This window comes from Pygocentrus nattereri, chromosome 19 (genome assembly GCF_015220715.1).
Source record: "Pygocentrus nattereri isolate fPygNat1 chromosome 19, fPygNat1.pri, whole genome shotgun sequence".
In the NCBI taxonomy this organism is placed as follows: Eukaryota; Metazoa; Chordata; class Actinopteri; order Characiformes; family Serrasalmidae; genus Pygocentrus; species Pygocentrus nattereri.
Window position 1 is genome coordinate 29,618,277 of NC_051229.1, and position 19,469 is coordinate 29,637,745.

The 19,469-nt window shown below is 40.5% G+C and overlaps 1 protein-coding gene across 1 annotated transcript in view; it reads right to left on the bottom strand.

Annotated features, from left to right (window-relative positions):
• Window positions 1-19,469, bottom strand: part of cdh12a (cadherin 12, type 2a (N-cadherin 2)) — a 105,852-nt gene that overhangs the window by 77,072 nt on the left and 9,311 nt on the right. Inside the window, exon 2 of the mRNA XM_017705969.2 lies at window positions 4,789-5,189. Within this exon, the coding sequence (XP_017561458.1) occupies window positions 4,789-5,022 (234 nt within the window). The 5' untranslated portion in view covers window positions 5,023-5,189. The remainder of the gene's footprint in view (window positions 1-4,788; window positions 5,190-19,469) is intronic.

Consider the following 19,469-nt stretch of genomic DNA (forward strand, 5'->3'; position numbering starts at 1 on the left):
ATTCTTCGTGGACAATTACTTCAGTCAATACAAAACTGGCCAACATTTCACAAACTGCCAATACAATTCACTTCTGAGTGCCTCTATTTTCATCAGTGCAGTACCGTGGAAGACAGGCCACAACGATTTGTTGAGAAAGTCAGTCGCTGTTTAGCTAAAGGAGGATTCCAATTTTTCAAAATTCCTGCTCACATAAACGATTGAGATGTGAACAAAGTCATCTCAAGTGTTTGACGTGAAATGCTCCATTGTTCATAGTAGTGGTGATAGGAACCAGACGTCCAAAGCATTTACAGCGTCTCAAAGAGCTTCCTCACAGATAGTTATTACACTAAAACTTTTATGAATATAAATAACCTGATGTTTGAGATGAAAGTTTTATGGTAATTTAAAAATATATTTGTTTTCCAAATTTACAAAACACTGTGGTTAGAAGAAAACATATATCCAAAATGGAAAACATGCTTTGCTGTTAATAGAAGTCAATGGAACTAGACTTTTTACCAAGACATATATATATATATATATATATATATATATATATATATATATATATATATATATATAATATATACATATATCCTCACCAGCCACCTTATTAGGTACAGTTCAGTTGCTTGTTAACATAAATAGCTAATCAGTCAATCACATGGCCGCAACTCAATGCATTTAGGCATGTAGAGGCGGTCAAGACAACTTGCTGAAGTGCAGACTGAGCATCAGAACGGGGAAGAAAGGGGATTTAAGGGACTTTGAATGTGGCATGGTTGTTGGTGCCAGACTGGCTGGTCTGAGTATTTCAGAAACTGCTGATCTACTGGGATTTTCACGCTCAACCATCTCTAGGGTTCACAGAGAACGGTCCGAAAAAGAGGAAATATCCAGTGAGCGGTCAGTTGTGTGGACGAAAATGCCTTGTTGATGTGAGAGGTCAGAGGAGAATGGGCAGACTGGTTCCAGATGATAGAAAGGCAACAGGAACTCAAATAACCAACCAGAATCTCTGAGGAACGTTTCCAACACCTTGTTGAAAGTCTGCCATGAAGAATTAAGACAGTTCTGAAGGCAAAAGGGGGTCCAACCTTTTACTAGCAAGGTGTACCTAATAAAGTGGCCGGTGAAAGTATATATGTATATGCATGTTGTTTGTGAGAAGGGCGCATGGAGAGCCAGTCACACTGAACCAGCAGGCTGAGTAACTGATAAGATTCACCTCTTTGTTGCTTCTGCCAGCCTACTTTCAGCCAAAGAAAGCCAAAGACTGAAAAGTCCTCATGAATGTGCTCTGGAAATCTGTATGCTGATTGAAAGGCTGAGTTATTTGAGTCGTGAGAATAAATTAAAAAAAAGCTCTGTCTCCCCATCCTGTTCTCACTCCTCACAGCCTCCCAAAGATCATCCCAATATGTATAGTCAGAAGACGGGTGTGTAATTTCTGCACTGAACTGCATTTGCACTGTAGTTATCATGACATTATGGTCAATCTATCGCCACCACTGTAAAGAAATTCCAGTCTGTAAGTGTTTCTAGAATATACCATTGCACATCTAACCACTCAGTCTCTATAAACCACTGATGTATGCAGTTCTATATTGCTCTGTAATGTGTTTGTGAAGCACGTCACCATTGTAAGAAACTACAGTGGAGGTTAGGGATCCAGCCTTGTGGAAGGTCGCTGGTTCAATCCCCAAAGCCGACAGCACATGACTGAGGTGTCCTTGAGCAAGACACCTAACTAACCCCCAAATGCTCCCCGGGCGCTGCGGATTGGGCTGCCCACCGCTCCGGGCAAGTGTGCTCACTGCCCCCTAGTGTGTATGTGGGGTTTCACTGCCCAGATGGGTTAAATGCGGAGGTGAATTTTCCCCGTTGTGGGACCAATAAGGGTCTCTTAATCTTAATAAATGTCAACATATGAGGAAAAAAACACACCTACAATAATGTTAATTCCTGCTAATGTATCTATGGGATACTAGTAGTTGGTTAGTACTAAGTTAACCTTCCTGTAGTGTTCGGGTCAAATCTGACAGACTTACAACTTATAAATATTATAAACTCATAAATATTGTGTTTTACATCTGATCGCCTCAAGGCCTTATGATATCTTCCACACTGTGCACTAGAACATATAAAAGTGATGATCACCTCTTTCATTGAATTTTGAGTGTTTAATCAATCAATCGTTACACCTGTGGGGTTCCCGGTCAAAAGTGACCGCCATAGGAAATGAATGGGTATCCAGACTATATTCATCCATCAGACAGAGAACATCCTCATACACACCCCCCCCCCCCAACTCCCTCACTCTATTTGTGTTTTCACTGCAGTTATTTAATGTCTAATTCTATAAATTCAGGTTAAACGCTACTCTGAGACGTTGTTCACAGATAAAGAACGTTGAATAAAAATAAGGTGGTGAAAAATGGCTTTTGTGCTAATTTAAGAGCAGTTAAAAAACAGACCGGTCAATTTTGACCGGGAACACTAAAGTAAGGGGCGGGAGGTGAAGAGGACAGGAGGGTTAATGGTGATTCACATGAAAAATGTATGAATGTTCTAGATGAAAACAACATTTATAGCTTATGAAAGACATTCTGTGCATCACTTGTTAGTAGTGATGTAGTATTTTACCTTGTAGCCTTTTAACAGCAACTCTTTCAGTAGAGCATCTCTGGTTGAGCCGTCACCGCTGTTTTCCATTTCTAGCAACTTATTGATTTGGCTGCTGCTTGTTTTCACAGTCTACATAGCCACGTTTACACAGCAGGCACAAGTGGCCCAAATCTGATTTTCACACCAAATCTGATTTTTTTTTGCTTGGCTGTTCATGTTATTTTAAATGTGATCTGTATGCGACATCAGTCTGAACAGATCAGCTCCCAAACGGACCCACAAGCGCAAAAGATTAGAGCTTCACCAGAGATAAACAAGCATGACGGCCAGCGAACGCCTGTCGCTCCCCGAGCTTCAGTTTTGTCTTCACCAGCAACTGAGGAGCGATTATAAAGTTACAGTGCTTGACAGCTCTGCTCATCACCTACAGTGTGTTTGAGTTTGCCCTAAAAAGGGCACGTTGTTAGGCCACGGCCACTCTTTGGTCCGTGTCCTTGGATTCCCTAAACTTTTTTTTGATGCTGCAGCCTCGGTCTCCTCTGGCCACATTCGGCCATTTCGTTCGAAACCTCTTTGAACTCAGAGCTGTTGCCATAAGTCTCTTATAGTATTTTGGCACAGAAACAGCAGCCTAAATATTTATGAGCCTCAGAAGTGCAAAATTATTACGAATGTCAAGTTGGACTCACATGAAAGTCATCATTCCGATCTGGCTGTTCAGACTGCGTCGCGTCTCAAAAGCAGAATTGAAAATATCAGATTCAATGCATTTTTTTGCTGGTCACACAGACAGACATCTGAGTCACATATGAACAAAAAGATTTGGGACACTTTTACATGCTGTGTAAACATGGCCTATTTGACATATCTAGGATGGAGGCCTACACTGATATTTTTTCTCAAAAATTGTTCCTATCAGAAATCAAAACATGATTTTTTGATTCCTCTGTCAGTTCATAATGATGCTTAGGGCTAGTGTGTTAGGCCTTCTTTTCAGCTCTTAAAGCCCTAATTAATCAAAGAGCACACTTAGCTACATCAGCCTAGATACCACGGAGAAAGACGTTTTGGCCAATTTTCGGTGTGTTTTTTGTCTTTAATAATGGATGAAGAGTAGTACTGTCATATTTGCAGACTTTACATACATATATGTTTCTAATGAATAAAAATGAGCATGTACTTTCACCTCCCAGAAATCATTAGGCCGTCTCTGAAGGCCTAGATGGCCCTGAGGGTTCCCCTCTGGAAGAGGGTGGTTGAATTGTTTGATGCACCGCAATAGAAGACATAATTCAAAGAAGAAGAAATTGCTCTTTGAATTATGGGGGTATAGGTTTGAAGTGAAACTGAGAGGACCCTGCAGTAGGCATGGCTAGTCTGCTATGCTGGTCTACTGCGAGTCTAACTAAAGACAGGACTGCTTGATGAGTGTCTTAGTCCATCCAAGCTTAGCACAATTAAAATGAGGTCTGGGCCAACACAGGCCAGACTATTCAATATATATTTGGCCATTGTAAATTAAGAGACGTCCCTCATGTTAAACATGTTGTCATAAATGGACAACCAAGGATATTTGAGTGGGTCTCAGATATTTGTCAACAGCAGGAAACTCTGTGGATAAACTACTTGAAGTACGTCATGAAGGGGGCGTTTACCCAGACTATGTTGGCGTGCATGTAGTCTAGTCTTTTATTTAGCTCACAAAGGCGTCTTTGTTTATGTCAGTTTTCTGGACTAACCAAGAGCTTAGTCAGACTATTGCGTGCATCCATAGCCAAAGGATTAATGCATTCTAGAAACAAAGTTAGTCATAGCATCAAAAAAAAAAAAAGTTGATGCAGTGCTTGTGGCCAAACCCTGAATCCAAATGAAAGCACTTGTCATTCGTTGCTTTGCAAGACCTACCACATGAACTCTGAAAGCATCTTCCCAGAATGCACAATTTCGAGCAAGAGAAAACTCAATCATAAAAAATAGAAAGGACAGAGAAAAGAGCAAACAAAAACAAACCTCTCAGTGCAAACCTTTTGACTGCCTCTCAAGTGCAAGCTTTTGAACTGCTTACCCAGCCAAAAAACATACTCAATTTATTCCTCCAGAAATATGCAGTTTAATTCAAACCCTAAACTGAATGAAAATATAAAAACGCTTGAGAATAAGTGGTAAGTGGTTTACCTTCCCAACGTACTGCGGATCAGTCCCCATATACTCCTCCAGCACGAAGAACTGGTTCCAGACCCAACCTCGCTTGACTCGATGAAGGCCAGACAAGCCATGTCTCCTCTGGTCCCTCAAACCCCTGTGGTGCTCTTTCCCCAACTTGCTTTGTGCTGAAGAGTGCATGGGTGAAACAAAGCTTTTGTCCAAGAGACACCAGAGAATCAGCAGCAAGCAGTTTCCCATTAGCATTGGAAAAACTTAAATGTAGGACTTCAGCGGGAGAATCCGTCTCTGAATGCTAAGCGACCGGGGACGCCGGCCGCGGACGAAAACCAAATCCGAAAATGGATTAGTCCACAGCGCCTCGATGACATTGATGAACTAACATCCAGGGTGGCTTGGCTTCAGTTTTCCACCTAGGAAAGAGCGGAGAACATTCGTTCATATTCACATCAGAGCCAAGATGATCTATTAGGGTTGTCTGCATGTATGTGGAGAATAAAAAGGCTTAGCCTCTCTGTACACTTCCTAGATAGCTTCTGTCTTTGGTGTGGTAAAGCGAGTCCTTTGTCCCCTCAACCATGATGTAATCTTACTTGAAGGATTTCACGGATCACGGTGCAAGGAGAAGGAAATGTGCGCAAACTGGCCCTCGTGTCTACATTTAGCACATTAGCACTTTCACATTGGTAGGTTCAATAAACTGGCATGTGAAAATAAAAATGTCTAAAATGTTGGGACCGTATGTGAAGTGCCAGTTAAAACAGAAGGCAGTGATTTGGTCCAAATGTTTTTATTTTATTGACTTCATTGTCTTTTGCCTGCAACACCTTCCAGAAAAAGTTGGGACAGGGATGATTTAAGACCAAGAACATTGTGAAATGTTCAGAAATACATCTTGAGCAGGTCATGCAGTTATTTCTGGGTATAAATGAGCATGCAGGAAAGGCCTTGTCCTTGCCACTTTGCCAACAATCCATGAGCAGCTGCACTGTAAAATAATAAATAAATGCATGTAAAATCCATTAAAAAACAAACAACGTCTGGGCAAGTTAATGCTTTAATATCCTCACCAAAAAGCAGACATTATATATATATATATATATATATATATATATATATATATATATATATATATATATATATATATATATATATATATATTTGGGGCAATAATAAAAACAATGCTTTTATTTTCTTTTTTCACAATTTTCACATCTACCAAACGAATGTGCAGACATCGTGTGCAAACAAAAAAAATTAAGCTACAAACAATAAATATAATAAATTAAAGAGACATTAGACACAGTAAACAGGCCGGACAGTGCAGCACCGACACAGCACTCGTTCTGTACATGAGGTCGTGTAATAAGGTGCAGAGATATTTAACACGCTGTGATCTGTGAGTCACACAGACTGATGACAGACAAACACAGCAGCGACCGAGGTAGGAAAACAGTGTAAACACAGCGTTAGCAGCAATGTTCCAGACAGCACACCTACAGCATCAAATTGGTAGTAATATGCCAATAACTTTAGCTAATAAAGGGGGTGGTCATGGGCTGGAGGTTACGGAACCTGTCCTGTGACCGGAAGGTCGCCGGTTCGATCACCAGAGCTGACAGCACATGACTGAGGTGTCCTTGAGCAAGACACCTAACCCCCAACTGCTCCCCGGGCGCTGCGGATTGGGCTGCCCACCGCTCCGGGCAAGTGTGCTCACTGCCCCCTAGTGTGTGTGTGCTCACTAGTGTCTATGTGGTGTTTCACTTCACGGATGGGTTAAATGCGGAGGTGAAATGTCCCCGTTGTGGGACTAATAAGGGTCACTTAAAACTCAATGTTCAATACTGCGCCCACATGTCTAAGTTAATACTGTGTCTCATGTCTTTACTAAACCTAATTATACCTAACATGGTGAAAAAGTTGCTTGGTACTCTTTCTCATTTTGAAGGTGCCGTTTTGTCCTCTAAACAGGGAAAAACTTTGTTTAAATTTACGGAAGAATAACCTGTAAAAAAAGACGGAGAATAGGGTGCAGAAAACCACAACGCAATGTCCGTGAATTTAAATGCCTGACACAGCACAGCATGATTCTGTGATGGGCATCACCACAGGAGTTCTGGGATTCATTGTTAAGTCACTTTCGATAAATACCAACCATTGCTGCATCAGTAAATGCAGTAAATGCATATACTATACACAGCATAAGTCATATTAGTGTGTGTTGTGCTGGTCTGAGTGGATCAGGCACAGCAGTGCTGCTGGAGTTTTTAGTCCACTCACTGTCCACTCTATTAGACACTCCTATATTGTCAGTCCACCTTGTAGATGTAAAGTCAGAGACGACAGCTCATCTGCTGCTGCACAGCTTGTGCTGGCCATCCTCTAGTCCTTCATCAGTGGTCACAGGACGCTGCGCACAGGACGCTGTTGGCTGGAAATAATTGGTTGGTGGACTCTTCTCAGTCCAGCAGCGACACTGAGGTGTTTAAAAACTCCAGCAGCGCTGCTGTGTCTGATCCACTCATACCAGCACAACACACACTAACACACCACCACCACGTCAGTGTAACTGCAGTGCTGAGAATGACCCACCACCCAAATAGTACCTGTTCTGTGAGGGTCCATGGGGGTCCTGACCACTGAAGAACAGGGTAACAGAGTATCAGAGAAACAGATGGACTACAGTCTGTAACTGTAGAACTACAAAGTCCAGCTATACAGTAAGTGGAGCTGATAAGATGGACAGTAAGCATAGAAACAAGGAGGTGGTCATGATGTTATGCCTGATCAATGTGTTAGTGAGCACATACACCACAAAAAATAAATAAATAAATCTGATTTCAATACTGAATAACTATCATTTATCATGTTTTTCTTTTATTTCATTTGAATGCAGGCTGACCAGGATTTACCCCTCGCTGCTGTCTGTTTGTATTAACATTTTCAAGACTATCCCAACTTTTTTTTTTTTTTTTGTACAAGAGGAAATCTGACAAATCTAGAGAAATAAGGCTTTTGGCCGGGCTCCAAAAGTATGTTAGAAGTACTATGTAATGGGCATTTGCAGTGCATTAGTCTCTAAAATGAGGTGGTCCCGCTTGAGCTGCGAAGTTGTTTATGGACTGAATATGCAGATGGTCTACCACGAGCAGCTAAAAGCCAGTCCAGATGCTCAGGGTCACGAAGCAGATAACTCTAACAGTCTGGATGGGAGAAAAAAAAAATCTGCATAATTAAATACAAGAGAAGTTCTCGACCCTGCGGTGTAACAAAAATAAATAAATAACTAAATAAGAAAGAAATGAAGCCATACTTGAGGAAATGAGTATCTAAATTAAAACGTGGAAGCGCAGCACCGCTGTCTGTGAAGAACACTTGTTCTAAAGTAGAGTACTGCATAGAATCCAGCACAACATACACCGATCAGGCGTAACGTCAAGGCCACCTCCTGGTTTCTACTCTCCTTGTCCATCTTATCAGCTCCACTTACTGTATAGCTGGACTTTGTAGTTCTACAGTTACAGACTGTAGTCCATCTGTTTCTCTGATACTCTGGTACCCTGTTCTTCAGTGGTCAGGACACCCATGGACCCTCACAGAGCAGGTACTATTTGGGTGGTGGGTCATTCTCAGCACTGCAGTAACACTGATGTGGTGGTGGTGGTGTGTTAGTGTGTGTTGTCCTGGTCTGAGTGGATCAGACACAGCAGTGTTGCTGGAGTTTTAAACACTGTGTCCACTCACTGTCCAATCTATTAGACACTTCTACCTTGTCGGTCCACCTTGTAGATGTAAAGTCAGAGACGACAGCTCATCTGCTGCTGCACAGTTTGTGTTGGTCATCCTCTAGTCCTTCATCAGTGCCCAGGGGGCGCTGCCCAGGGGACGCTGGCTGGATATTTTCAGTTGGTGGACTGTTCTCAGTCCAGCAGTGACACTGAGGTGTTTAAAAACTCCAGCAGCACTGCTGCGTCTGATCCACTCAGTCCACTCAGTCTGTAACTGTAGAACTACAGAGTGCAGCTCTACAGTAAGTGAGGCTGATAAAACGGCCAATAAATAAAAGCTAATGCGGACTAGCTAGGTGATATTAGAGCACTGGGCAATGTATTCCTATCAGAGTAAGTGCACGTTGGTGAGAAATCTCCCATCCCTTGTGGAAAATCTGTCTAGGGAAACCGTGCTAGATAGCACTTAGGAAAACGTGCCATGTTAATTGCTAGACAGCCTCATATAGCGAGTGATGACAGTGCCCCGGGGGAGTCAGCGTGAGCCGTTCCAAAGCGGTGACAGGTCTCTCGTAGACAGGACACTGTGCCTGTGACTGGAGTCTCCACGGGAAACCTCAGCTTTTCTCTCAAGACGTCGCACTTCCGACGACTTCAAGAGGCCGCAAACCCCAAGGGGATGCTCTCATTTCCCGACAGCTGATTGTATGAAGGCTTTCCAAATGATAGCGTGCCGGAAGCCAAACCTTATATGTGGTTTTTAACCTCACGTTGAGTTTGTGAGTCAACACGGAACGAGGCAGATTATTCTGATGGCTAGAAAGAAAAACGGTAATGTGCCTGATTTCATGAGCCGATTTTTCTCTGACCTAACGGTTTTCCGGGGCTGATTTGTAAGAGGTGTACGGAGTCTGTTGTCATTCTGGGAAGCGAACAAGAGTAAACTGCCAGAGGGCTTCATGCATTTACAGTCTGGCCCAGTTACTGGGCGAAGACGTTTATTGCTGAATAAACATTAGACTTTTCAGTAAGCCCCTCAGCCAGCGGAATCACTGAACCTGCACTGTCACATTCGGTTAGAGAAAAAGCGAGACTGCTGTTAGCGGAAGCTAGAGGCTAAGCAGAAACTTAAGAGGTAAGCAAAAGGAATCTCAAAGGAGTGGAACTGACAGCACACTACACCACGCCGTCCAGCAACAAACAAAATGTTTGGTCAGGCTACAAAAAAAAAATGTGAGCTTTTTCCCTTTTTAGCTGTTGAGCACTGCCAATTCTCTCCAGAGGAGAAGCTACAGTCTGCTACCTACTTTGGCTTGGCAGGAAGGATTCACTGGGTCATGCCGCTTTGAGAACACTGGGGTAAAATATGCTGCTTTGGTGTAAGATAGCAAAAAGAAAAGGAATCACATAATTAAATCTCAAATTCCATTCAGCAGCGTAAAGCTTCCAGTGTCATAGCTGCGATTAAAGTGGATTCCAATTACAAGCCAAGGAAGCTCTATAAAGTTCATCCAAATTCAGAGCCTATGGAGTTTAGACACAGGGATTACAGTACAGAGAGTGGGACGTATCATGCTGCCTTATGGGCAACAGTTTGATCGTAAGAATAGTCAAATTATACATGCGTCTGCCTCCAAAAAATAACCAGTGTGTTTTTATTTTATTATTTTTTTTTATCACATCAAAAGAGATTAAGGCGTAGTCATTCTGGAATTCATGCAGTGTCCACAAAAATACCGAACGAATAAATACATTATGCTGTCCGCGCTGTGATTCGTATTACTAACACTTCACCACATTGGTCTCTGCCTGTCGTGCTCTGTTGCTCCCTTTTCTGTGTGAGTGATTGCAGGGTCCAGCAGCAATAGTGTCTACTCAGTGCGGGGACAGGAAAGATGCATGGGCTGTTTTCTTTCTCGCTTCAGTGGCATCATTTTCTGTTGTGCTCCTTTGTGGTTGGAAATCTTGACTTGGATGGCATAAGATTAGCCGGACTAGATTCAGGCTGTACAAGCATCTGCTAAGAACGTAGCTCTTATTTAAGGTGTAATTCCATCCTAGATATACTTTTCTTGAAGGAGACGCACCTCCTTATAATTGGCAGTTGGAATTGTACCTGCTCTGGTGGTCAGGAAGCATCTCCATTCAGAGGCAGTGTTATCTTCTTGATTTAGTCAGATTTTTGATATAGGTGGCCTTAAATATGTGGCCGATTATTGGTCATGGTATGTTAATTCATTTTAGACTATTTTACTGTGACTTAAATGGCCAACACACACACACACACACACTTTCTAAGCCGTTTATTCTCTGGGGTCGTGGGGGGGGGGGGGTGCTAGGGCTCATTCCTGCGCTCAAGGCAGGGAACACTCTGACACTTAATAACTACAGAAAACGTTTCTGTAACCGTTGTAACCAATGGTCCTGTAAAGAACCATGAGAACTCCACCCTTTTACATGGTCAAAGCAGGACAGGGTTCTTCAGAATGTGCTGTAGATCGCTCCATATCAGCCTTTTTGAATGGGGTTCAATATAGCACACAAAGGGGTAGAAGAACCCCATACAATACCCAGAACAATAGAAGAACGCTTTTGAGCTCTATATAGAACCTTTTCCAAAATGTTCTGTGTAGAACCGTCTATATCACACTCTGAGGAAATATTTGATAATACATGTTCATTTATAGGCTTCTTTGGTTGTATATAGAACCATTTTCTTTACTAAAGAACCTTTGAAGAACCCTTTTTTAAGAGTGTAGAGAAGGATCAATGCCATATATCATGTATCGAATTGCGTGACAGCAGATTGTATTGTATCGTTGTAATGACCCTTATTCATCGAGGGTCTCATTTTGTTTGGATGGTCTGCTACAGGTGAGCTACAGCTCAAGGTTTTCAGGTGACTGTGTTGTAGTCGGGGTTAGTGTTAGATTTAGGGACAGGGGCCTTTTTAAACTACTTATCTGACTACGTTATAAACTCCTTCTAAACTACTCAGACATGTGAAATGTGACTTGGTCTTTATCATCAGTTCATATAGCAAAAGCTTGTGTTATCAATGCCCCTTTTACTAGTGCTATTGAGACTTTATCTGCTGTGTGGCTGCCTTTTTTAACCCTTAGAGACCAAAAATTTTGTGGATTTAAAAAAAAAAAAAAAATGGCCAATTACAATACTAAAGTATTTACATAAGCCATATTACATTACACATTCCATTACATTACACATGCCATGTGTTGTTAGTTTCAGGAGACTCTGTGCTACTCAGATTTGGCATTGTTTGACATGTAAATGCTACCAGATCTTTGATATCTTTATGCATTTGGGTCATTTCTGATCAAAAATTCACCCTGCGCCTGCTAAATTTAAGTATAGAGAGGTTGTAAACAAATGCAGTTGTAGTTATCTTTTCAGATAATGGCAATAATTTTGATGCTGAGTCATTCTAGTGGTTGTTATGAGTAAAAACAAACAATTAGCATAAGGCAGACCTGTTTCTTTATTGATTTTCTGTCCTCTTGGACTCATTCTCAGTGCTAAAACTCTGCTACACAGCAAGACAGGCTTTATTCGGATTTACAGATTGAGCTGCATATTTAATATCAGGTATTTTTAATACTCAAGATCAATGTAAACTGTTTAAAACATGAAGGCTAAAGGCATGGATGTTGCTGGCTGACGGATGGTCAGAGGTGGATGAAATCACTCTGGATGGTGAGGCAGAGTCTGGTGAGTGTTCTGGACAAATGAATCATGTTGCTGTTTTAACACTTTGCTGGAATATGAAGGCCAAACAGCAGAACAATAATATCAGGATTTTATGTGATTTTCCAAGCCGAATCAGTCACTGATGCTGATGTCACATCAGGCTTGGTAGTTAGGGGCGGATCTGCTGAATGTCCTGATATTTACATTTTACATTTACGGCATTTGGCTGACGCTCTTATCCAAAGCAACTTACAGTTTGATCATTTTACACAGGCCAAGGTGGTGTTAGGAGTCTTGCCCAAGGACCCTTATTGGTATAGTGTAGGGTGCTTGAACCCCAGTCTACAGCGTAGAAGGCAAAGGTGTTAACCACTACACTATCCAACCACCACTGATATGTGGATCATGTTTGTGTCTTTAACCATCCTGAAGTTATGAAGGCTAGAATGACCTACCGCTTTGCTCCAGGTCGTAAGGGTTAAATATTTATATATGTCCGTTAGTCTTTACGAACCAAAAGAAATTGGCTTTGACTGACAACGTTAGCTGGTCAAGCTGTTGGAAGGACTGCATTATGGGATATGTAGTTCCTGCAGTGAATTTGCATAGTTCTGCACAGCAATATGACAGCAGTATGAACAGCTTTATGGCTTTATTACTGACTTTTTTCCGCTGTGATTTTAGTGGGACATGGCGATGTTTTGCTGGCACACTGTCCCCAGTAAGTTCTTAATGCTTCAGTAGTATTTTTAGTGTTTCTGGCAGTGAGAGGGACTAGGACATTGTTTTAATATTTTGATATTTTCATTGATGGAATTAATAAAAAAACTATTTTGTTTCAGTAATTTTGTTTGACAAAATTTTTGACAGATCTGATCCTGTATCTGCCATCCTGTTTAGATATGCATTCAGAAGATTACCCCAGGTCTTTACCAAAGAAAGACGTAGATCTTTGCACACCAAGGTTTCCTTAATGATTCATTGATTTCCAGACCTACAAGCAGAGCATCTCCTTTTCCTGAAAATGAAGTCCCACTAACTGCTGATTGAAAAGATTCTCCCATCCCAAGTTTTCAATGGCTTTTTCATGCGCAAAAGCGCAGCTCATTTGAAGTGTTGAGTTTGTGACCAGCCTTTTCAGGCTGCTTTTGTCAAGCCATTTTTTAAAGGACTTTATTAATGTAGAATTAGCATAAGGCATTGTCCTATTTTACTACAGTCTCATTCAACAAGGAGAGAAAATTCCACTTGTATAGTGCAAGGAAAAATGTTAAGGACATTAACCTCGGGGTTCTTTAAACCTTAAAATGCTTTCGCACATCTCATTTACAGAAAACGGTTCTTCAAAGAAACACCAACTGACTGGTTCTTTAGGCAACCAAAAGCGGTTCTCACACACTTGCTCCTTTTTTGGCACCTTCGTTTTTAAAAGTGCAGTAGCAGTTGTCTTTGATCATTTCTAAAATTAACAATACATTGGCTCCGACAGACATTGCTTTCAGCTTCAAGACAATTGCCATCAAAAGTAAAACCAGGCCCACTAAGCCGCACTTAAAACGTTATCCGAGCTCAACTTTGTCCAAACATCTGTTCCACTCATCCTTCTCAGCGTTAATAATAGCTCAACATCTAAAGAGGTTTGGAGCTAATTCCATTGCACTTTTAATCTTTAGGTTTGTAACCAGCCAAAGTAAAGACTACAGCGCATGTACATGGAGATGAGACAACACTACATGATTGATCTTTGTTCTTAATTTGTATTTTTATTTCTCTCTTGTGTCCTGACTAACACAGAAGACAGTGTGTCGTCTCTTTATCACTAATGCCATTCAGCTGATCTTTGCAAGTGGCTAAAGTTGTTGGACGAGTCTTAATGCTTTGATGCCATACTTTGTTTAATGTCCCATTTTCCAATGGACACAACCCTCCCTGTGTGTGGATCTGTCCACAATCCATTTTCCAGGTATAGAAATACTCATATGTAATGGGAAAAGAGCAAGCAAATATCTCTACACTTGAAGGGTTTCTATCCAACTGGACCTAGATTAACATTGTAGATTCATCAAACTAATCTAGATGCCATTTAAGGCAGGTTCACATGGCATCGCTATACAACAGCTATGTGGCTACCTGGCAGAGGTGGACGAAGTACACAAATCATGTACCTGAGTTAAAGTCGAGACACCCAAGGTAAAATATTAATCCAGTAAAAATAGAAGTTCCTCCCTTTAGACCTCCACTTGAGTAAAAGTACTAAAGTATTTACCTTCAAAGTATTTACCTTACTTAAGTAAAAAGTAAAAGTACTAAAAGAGTAATTCTGGCTCTGATGTCCTGTTATCATTTTTATAACCAGACTGGCTTTATGAACTCATTTCAGGTGAAAGTCCTCCAGCGTCTCTCTTGGTAAACCAGTCTTTTAAAAGAACATCATTAATTAGTGACGCTGACGTCTATTAAAATGATCAGAAGCACAAAACACTGAAGGTAAACAGTTTCCATCAGGGAGAACCGAGTGGCTCTGAAATCACTTTTTACACACAAGCAAAGTTTCAGTTTCAGATTTATTTACAACTTAGTTCCAAGTTTAAGTTGAATAAAAACTGGCTTTAAACTCAGGATCACAAATGAGCTCCTTTACTATGTTGATCTGTAGGCCTCTGTTCATAAACATAAACCAGCCCAAACTAATTTACTATAAAATGAAATGGTGTTTGTAGAAATTCAGAAAAAAGCCGCGTCAGTCTCGACTGCATATGTGGACATATTTCTATATTGTGCTCTATTTACACAAAGTTAGGTTAGTTCATCATTTATGTTGAACAGACTCTCCCAAAGTTTTACGCTGCTGTGCTGACGTTGAACCGTGCGCTGCACTGGGTCAGTATGACCAACAGGTCAAAACCAGCTCTAAACAAAGTGACCGCTGGGCCCTGATTGGTGCTCTGGCTTTGCGCTTCTTTCATTTTGACATGTTACGTTTTTATACACACAGAAACCAAAAGGAACGACAGATTTCTCAAAATGTAGGAGGAAAAAGTCGGATATTAGACTCTGAAATGTAGCGGAGTGAAAGGAAAAAGTCGCCCAGAATGAAAAAACTTCAGTACAGATATACCAAAAATACTAAAGTACAGAAACCAATTACTTTTACTTAGTTACTGTCCACCACTGCTACCTGAGCTGGCCGCTTGGGTGACGCTGTATTGTAGCTATGAGGCCACCTGCCCAGATGATGCTACCATCATTGCTCGGATTCATGTTTTTGCTCAGTGACAGTCTTGCTTTGTTCATTTTGTTCCATGCTTGGTTCACACAGCCAGGCTGAAGTAGCACAAATCTGATTTTTTGCCCTAATATGACACAGATCTGTGTTTTTCAGACATGTGTGAACACACAAATCTAAGCTTTTCAATCCATCCTGAGCCACTTTCAAATGTGACCCTAAATCGGTTCACATCTGTGTAGGTAAGTGGCACAAATCCATCATTAATATGAACGAACCTGCGACCTGAAATGGATATTCTGATGCATAACTTCACGAATGGATCACATGAACAGCAAACAAACTAACCAGCCGAGAAGCCTTCACTGGAAGATCATTTGCTCTGAATAGCTCTCAGCTGCTCATTATTAGAAAGACACAAATGTGAAAAGGTTCAAATGGTTTAAGGCCGTTTACTGGCACTCACTTCAGGTTGCCACATTAACGCTGAATGACGCCGGATGCCATGTGAGAAAAAGTGAAGAAAAAAAACGCTTTTCTGAACGATGTGTTCTCATTAATGACACACGGGCAGATATACATGTACATCCAATCTAGGACCACAGATAAAAGTGGCTGAGATTTGAAAAGATCAGCTTTGTCCACCAAGTTCAGTAAACATTAAATCTGATTCAAAGGCTACATTTACACAGCAGTAAGACTGGCCCAAATCCCATTTTCTCACCAAATCCGATTTTTTTTGGCTGTTCACATTGTCTTTTAAATGTGATCTGTATGTGACATCAGTCTGAACAGATCAGCTCCTAAATTGACCCACACGTGTAAAATAACAGAGCTTCACATGGCTCATCCAGAGGTAAACAATCATGATGGCCAGTGAACGACTATCGCTCCCGGAGTTTTCAGTTTCATCTTCGCCGGCATCACCGGAGCGGTTATGAAGTTCCAGTGGTTCACAGCTGGGCTCTTCTACACCCCTGTGTTCAATATTTCTTTTACAGCAATTTGTAGGGGCCACGGCCACTTCTTTGGTTCGGGCCCTATTCTTTAAACTTTTGTGTTTTTGCCGCAGCAGCCTCGGTCACCTCCGGCCACTTTCAGCTGTTTCGTTCTAAACCTCTGCAAACACGGAGCGGTTGAGATAGGTCTCTTCTAACTTTTTGGATCAGAAACATCAGCCTAAATGTTTGAGTCTCAGCATCCTGTCGAGTTGGACTGACGTAAAAGCCGTGTGAATTCCGCTCTGGCTGTTCGGAATGAGTCGCATTGCCGCAGATCGGACACACATCGTTTCAGTACCACATATGAAAGCGTCTCAAATCGGAATTGAAAATATCAGATTCGATGTGTTTTTGCTCTTCACACTGACACACAGACACCTCTGTGTCACATACAGAGAAAAAGATCAAATCCAGACGACTTTTTCCTGCTGTGCCACTTTAGCCTGGAAATGTGAACATAGCCTTTCTAACATGGTCCCAGATCACAGGCATATACACAATTCCTTGGGCGCGTAACTTTAGCGAGAATTGTGCAATTCCCATGGTGCACTATTAATGAGGCAACAGGGCTAAAAGTAAAGTTTGCAAACTCAAAGCGTCTGACCCCTTTTTCACCTTCGTCTTGCTCTAGTAATCAACAGCTAAGAGCTGGTCAAACTACAGGATTTTCATGACAAAGCCTTGCTCTACTGGTTAGTTGGTTCATGATGCACATTGTACAGTAACATGATGCTTTTGATTGGAATGTGTGCATGTGGGTCATTTCATGACATAATTAATATTATATACATGACATTAATATTTGCACATATCAATGAATTAACATTATAAATGAATGTGAACCACAGAGTTTGAATGATTAGATCTGAGCACAAAGTCTGAAATGAGCAATAAGCACTGTAATGTGAATACAGACAGCTTTTTATGATTTTCTAATTGCAAATATGTTAAACTCTGCATCATGGAATTTTCTGCAAGCTTAAGTCAGTTTCAATGTTTTAATTGTTTTAACATACTGGAACAAAAAAAAAAAAAAACAATAGGTAGGAATTGTCCATGCAAAGCATGAATTTTATGGTTTATTTTTATGATAAAATCAGTAAATTAACAGGGTCTGTGCATTAAAATATGCAGACAAGTGTTCTCTGCAGAGGTTATTGATTTATTTTCACTTAGGAAAAAAAAAAGTCATGTTACCAGAGCACCGAAATTTGGGCACATGACTGCATTTCATTATCTCTTCATGAAGTCTCAGTGGGTAAGTATAGAAATAATGCTTTCAGTTTTAAAATGAAGCTGAGACATGTTTAAAAAATGACAACAGCACATCACAGTACAGTGTTTTATATATTTGCAAAGTTTTCAAGGACTTCTAAAAGCCCTCAAGGCTGTGTGTTTTCACTGTGATTTCACCCAGCTTTGTCTCGTGGGGAAACTACAGTAACATACGGCCTCTTGTGGCTTTTTGCTCTAGAAAATCACACGTTAGATAAAACAAGACATATACAAAAACCCACAAACTCAGCTGAGTTAGAGAACAGCACGATTTCAGGGAGTTCAATGACTGTTATCTCAGTTATTGTTGCCAAATATACATCATAAAGTCTTTCCATCAGTTGTGATGGCATTGCTGTACCTTAAGGACATATATCGGCTTTATTAAGGTCTCTGTTTGTTGCTTGGTAAAGACCAAATTAGAAACGTCTAGACAGTTTATTCACTAAGCTTTATGCATTATGAGTGAAGTTCTGTTCAGTGAATATGACAAGTTACTATGGTGACACTTTCTATAAATGCCTTGTCTATAAGAACCTGTGAACACATTTTTAAGACATTATAATGCATAGATAAGGCATCATAACCATAGTTATAAACGTTTGTATAAATGAATTAGACTTGTTTATCATGCATTCTGAATGTTTACATGATAAATTAGGGGCACTGTTCATATATTATAAGAGCTTGTAAGTTCTATTTCCCAGCTCCTATATATCAGTAAAGTGATGTATACTGTACTAAAGGCTCCTCCAGTATTATAAGTGAGGTTTTAATTTGAAGTTTTTACTGAAGGATTGACTGAAACACTGCAACATGCAAAGTAAAATACATAACAAGCTTCAAATGTCAACGTTTAAACTAATTATAATGGTTATCAGTAGTATTTTACCCAATGTGGGGAAGTTAATGTACACCACCATTAGCTTGGTGGTAACTTAACACTGCATTTCTAATAGAATGATAGCAGAAATTAGCATTACTGTATTGTAGTGTAGTAATGTTACAAAGGGGAGGATTCTAGTGGTTGGTGTCAGGACCACTGATGGAAGCTAATTATAATAACACTCTACCAACTCTCCTCTCGCTCTACATGTCTTCACCCCACAGTAACGTCAGGCTGAGTGTGATGTTAGAGGGTGTTTCAGGGGAGAGGCTCGAGTTGCTGTCATGTAATTCTTAAAGTGAGAGTGGGGGTTAAGGAAAGTGCATTGTAGAAATAACTGCAGGCTAACAAAACCAGTGGTGAGGAATAAGATACTGAAAATGCAATAATATAAACAAACTGCAAGCTGTCTCTGATGATAAAACATGTAATTAACATTACTCATAATGCATCAATTCATAATGCATAACAAACATGGCTATACAATCTAACTCACTTTTAGAAATACTTACAGCCTTGTTTATAATGCCTTATGAATGCATTATGGCATGTTAGAAATGTGTGTATAGATGCTTATAGACATGCCATCATTGCATTATTAGTTGTGATAATGAACAATAAACACTTTGTTAAGAGCTTATCATGTAAATTATTCTACATTGGTCAAAGTTCAGTACTCCAAGATATGCTCCATGTACCATGTACTGGAGTTTTAGATACTGAACTCTTGTACCAACTAAAATATCATGAATAGTTATTCTTTTTTTTTTCTAATAGCTAATAGCATCTAATTAGTTTTAATATAATTTATTATTGTCTGCTACTGGCTGCTAAATTTCCTTCGGGATCAATAAAGTATCTATCTA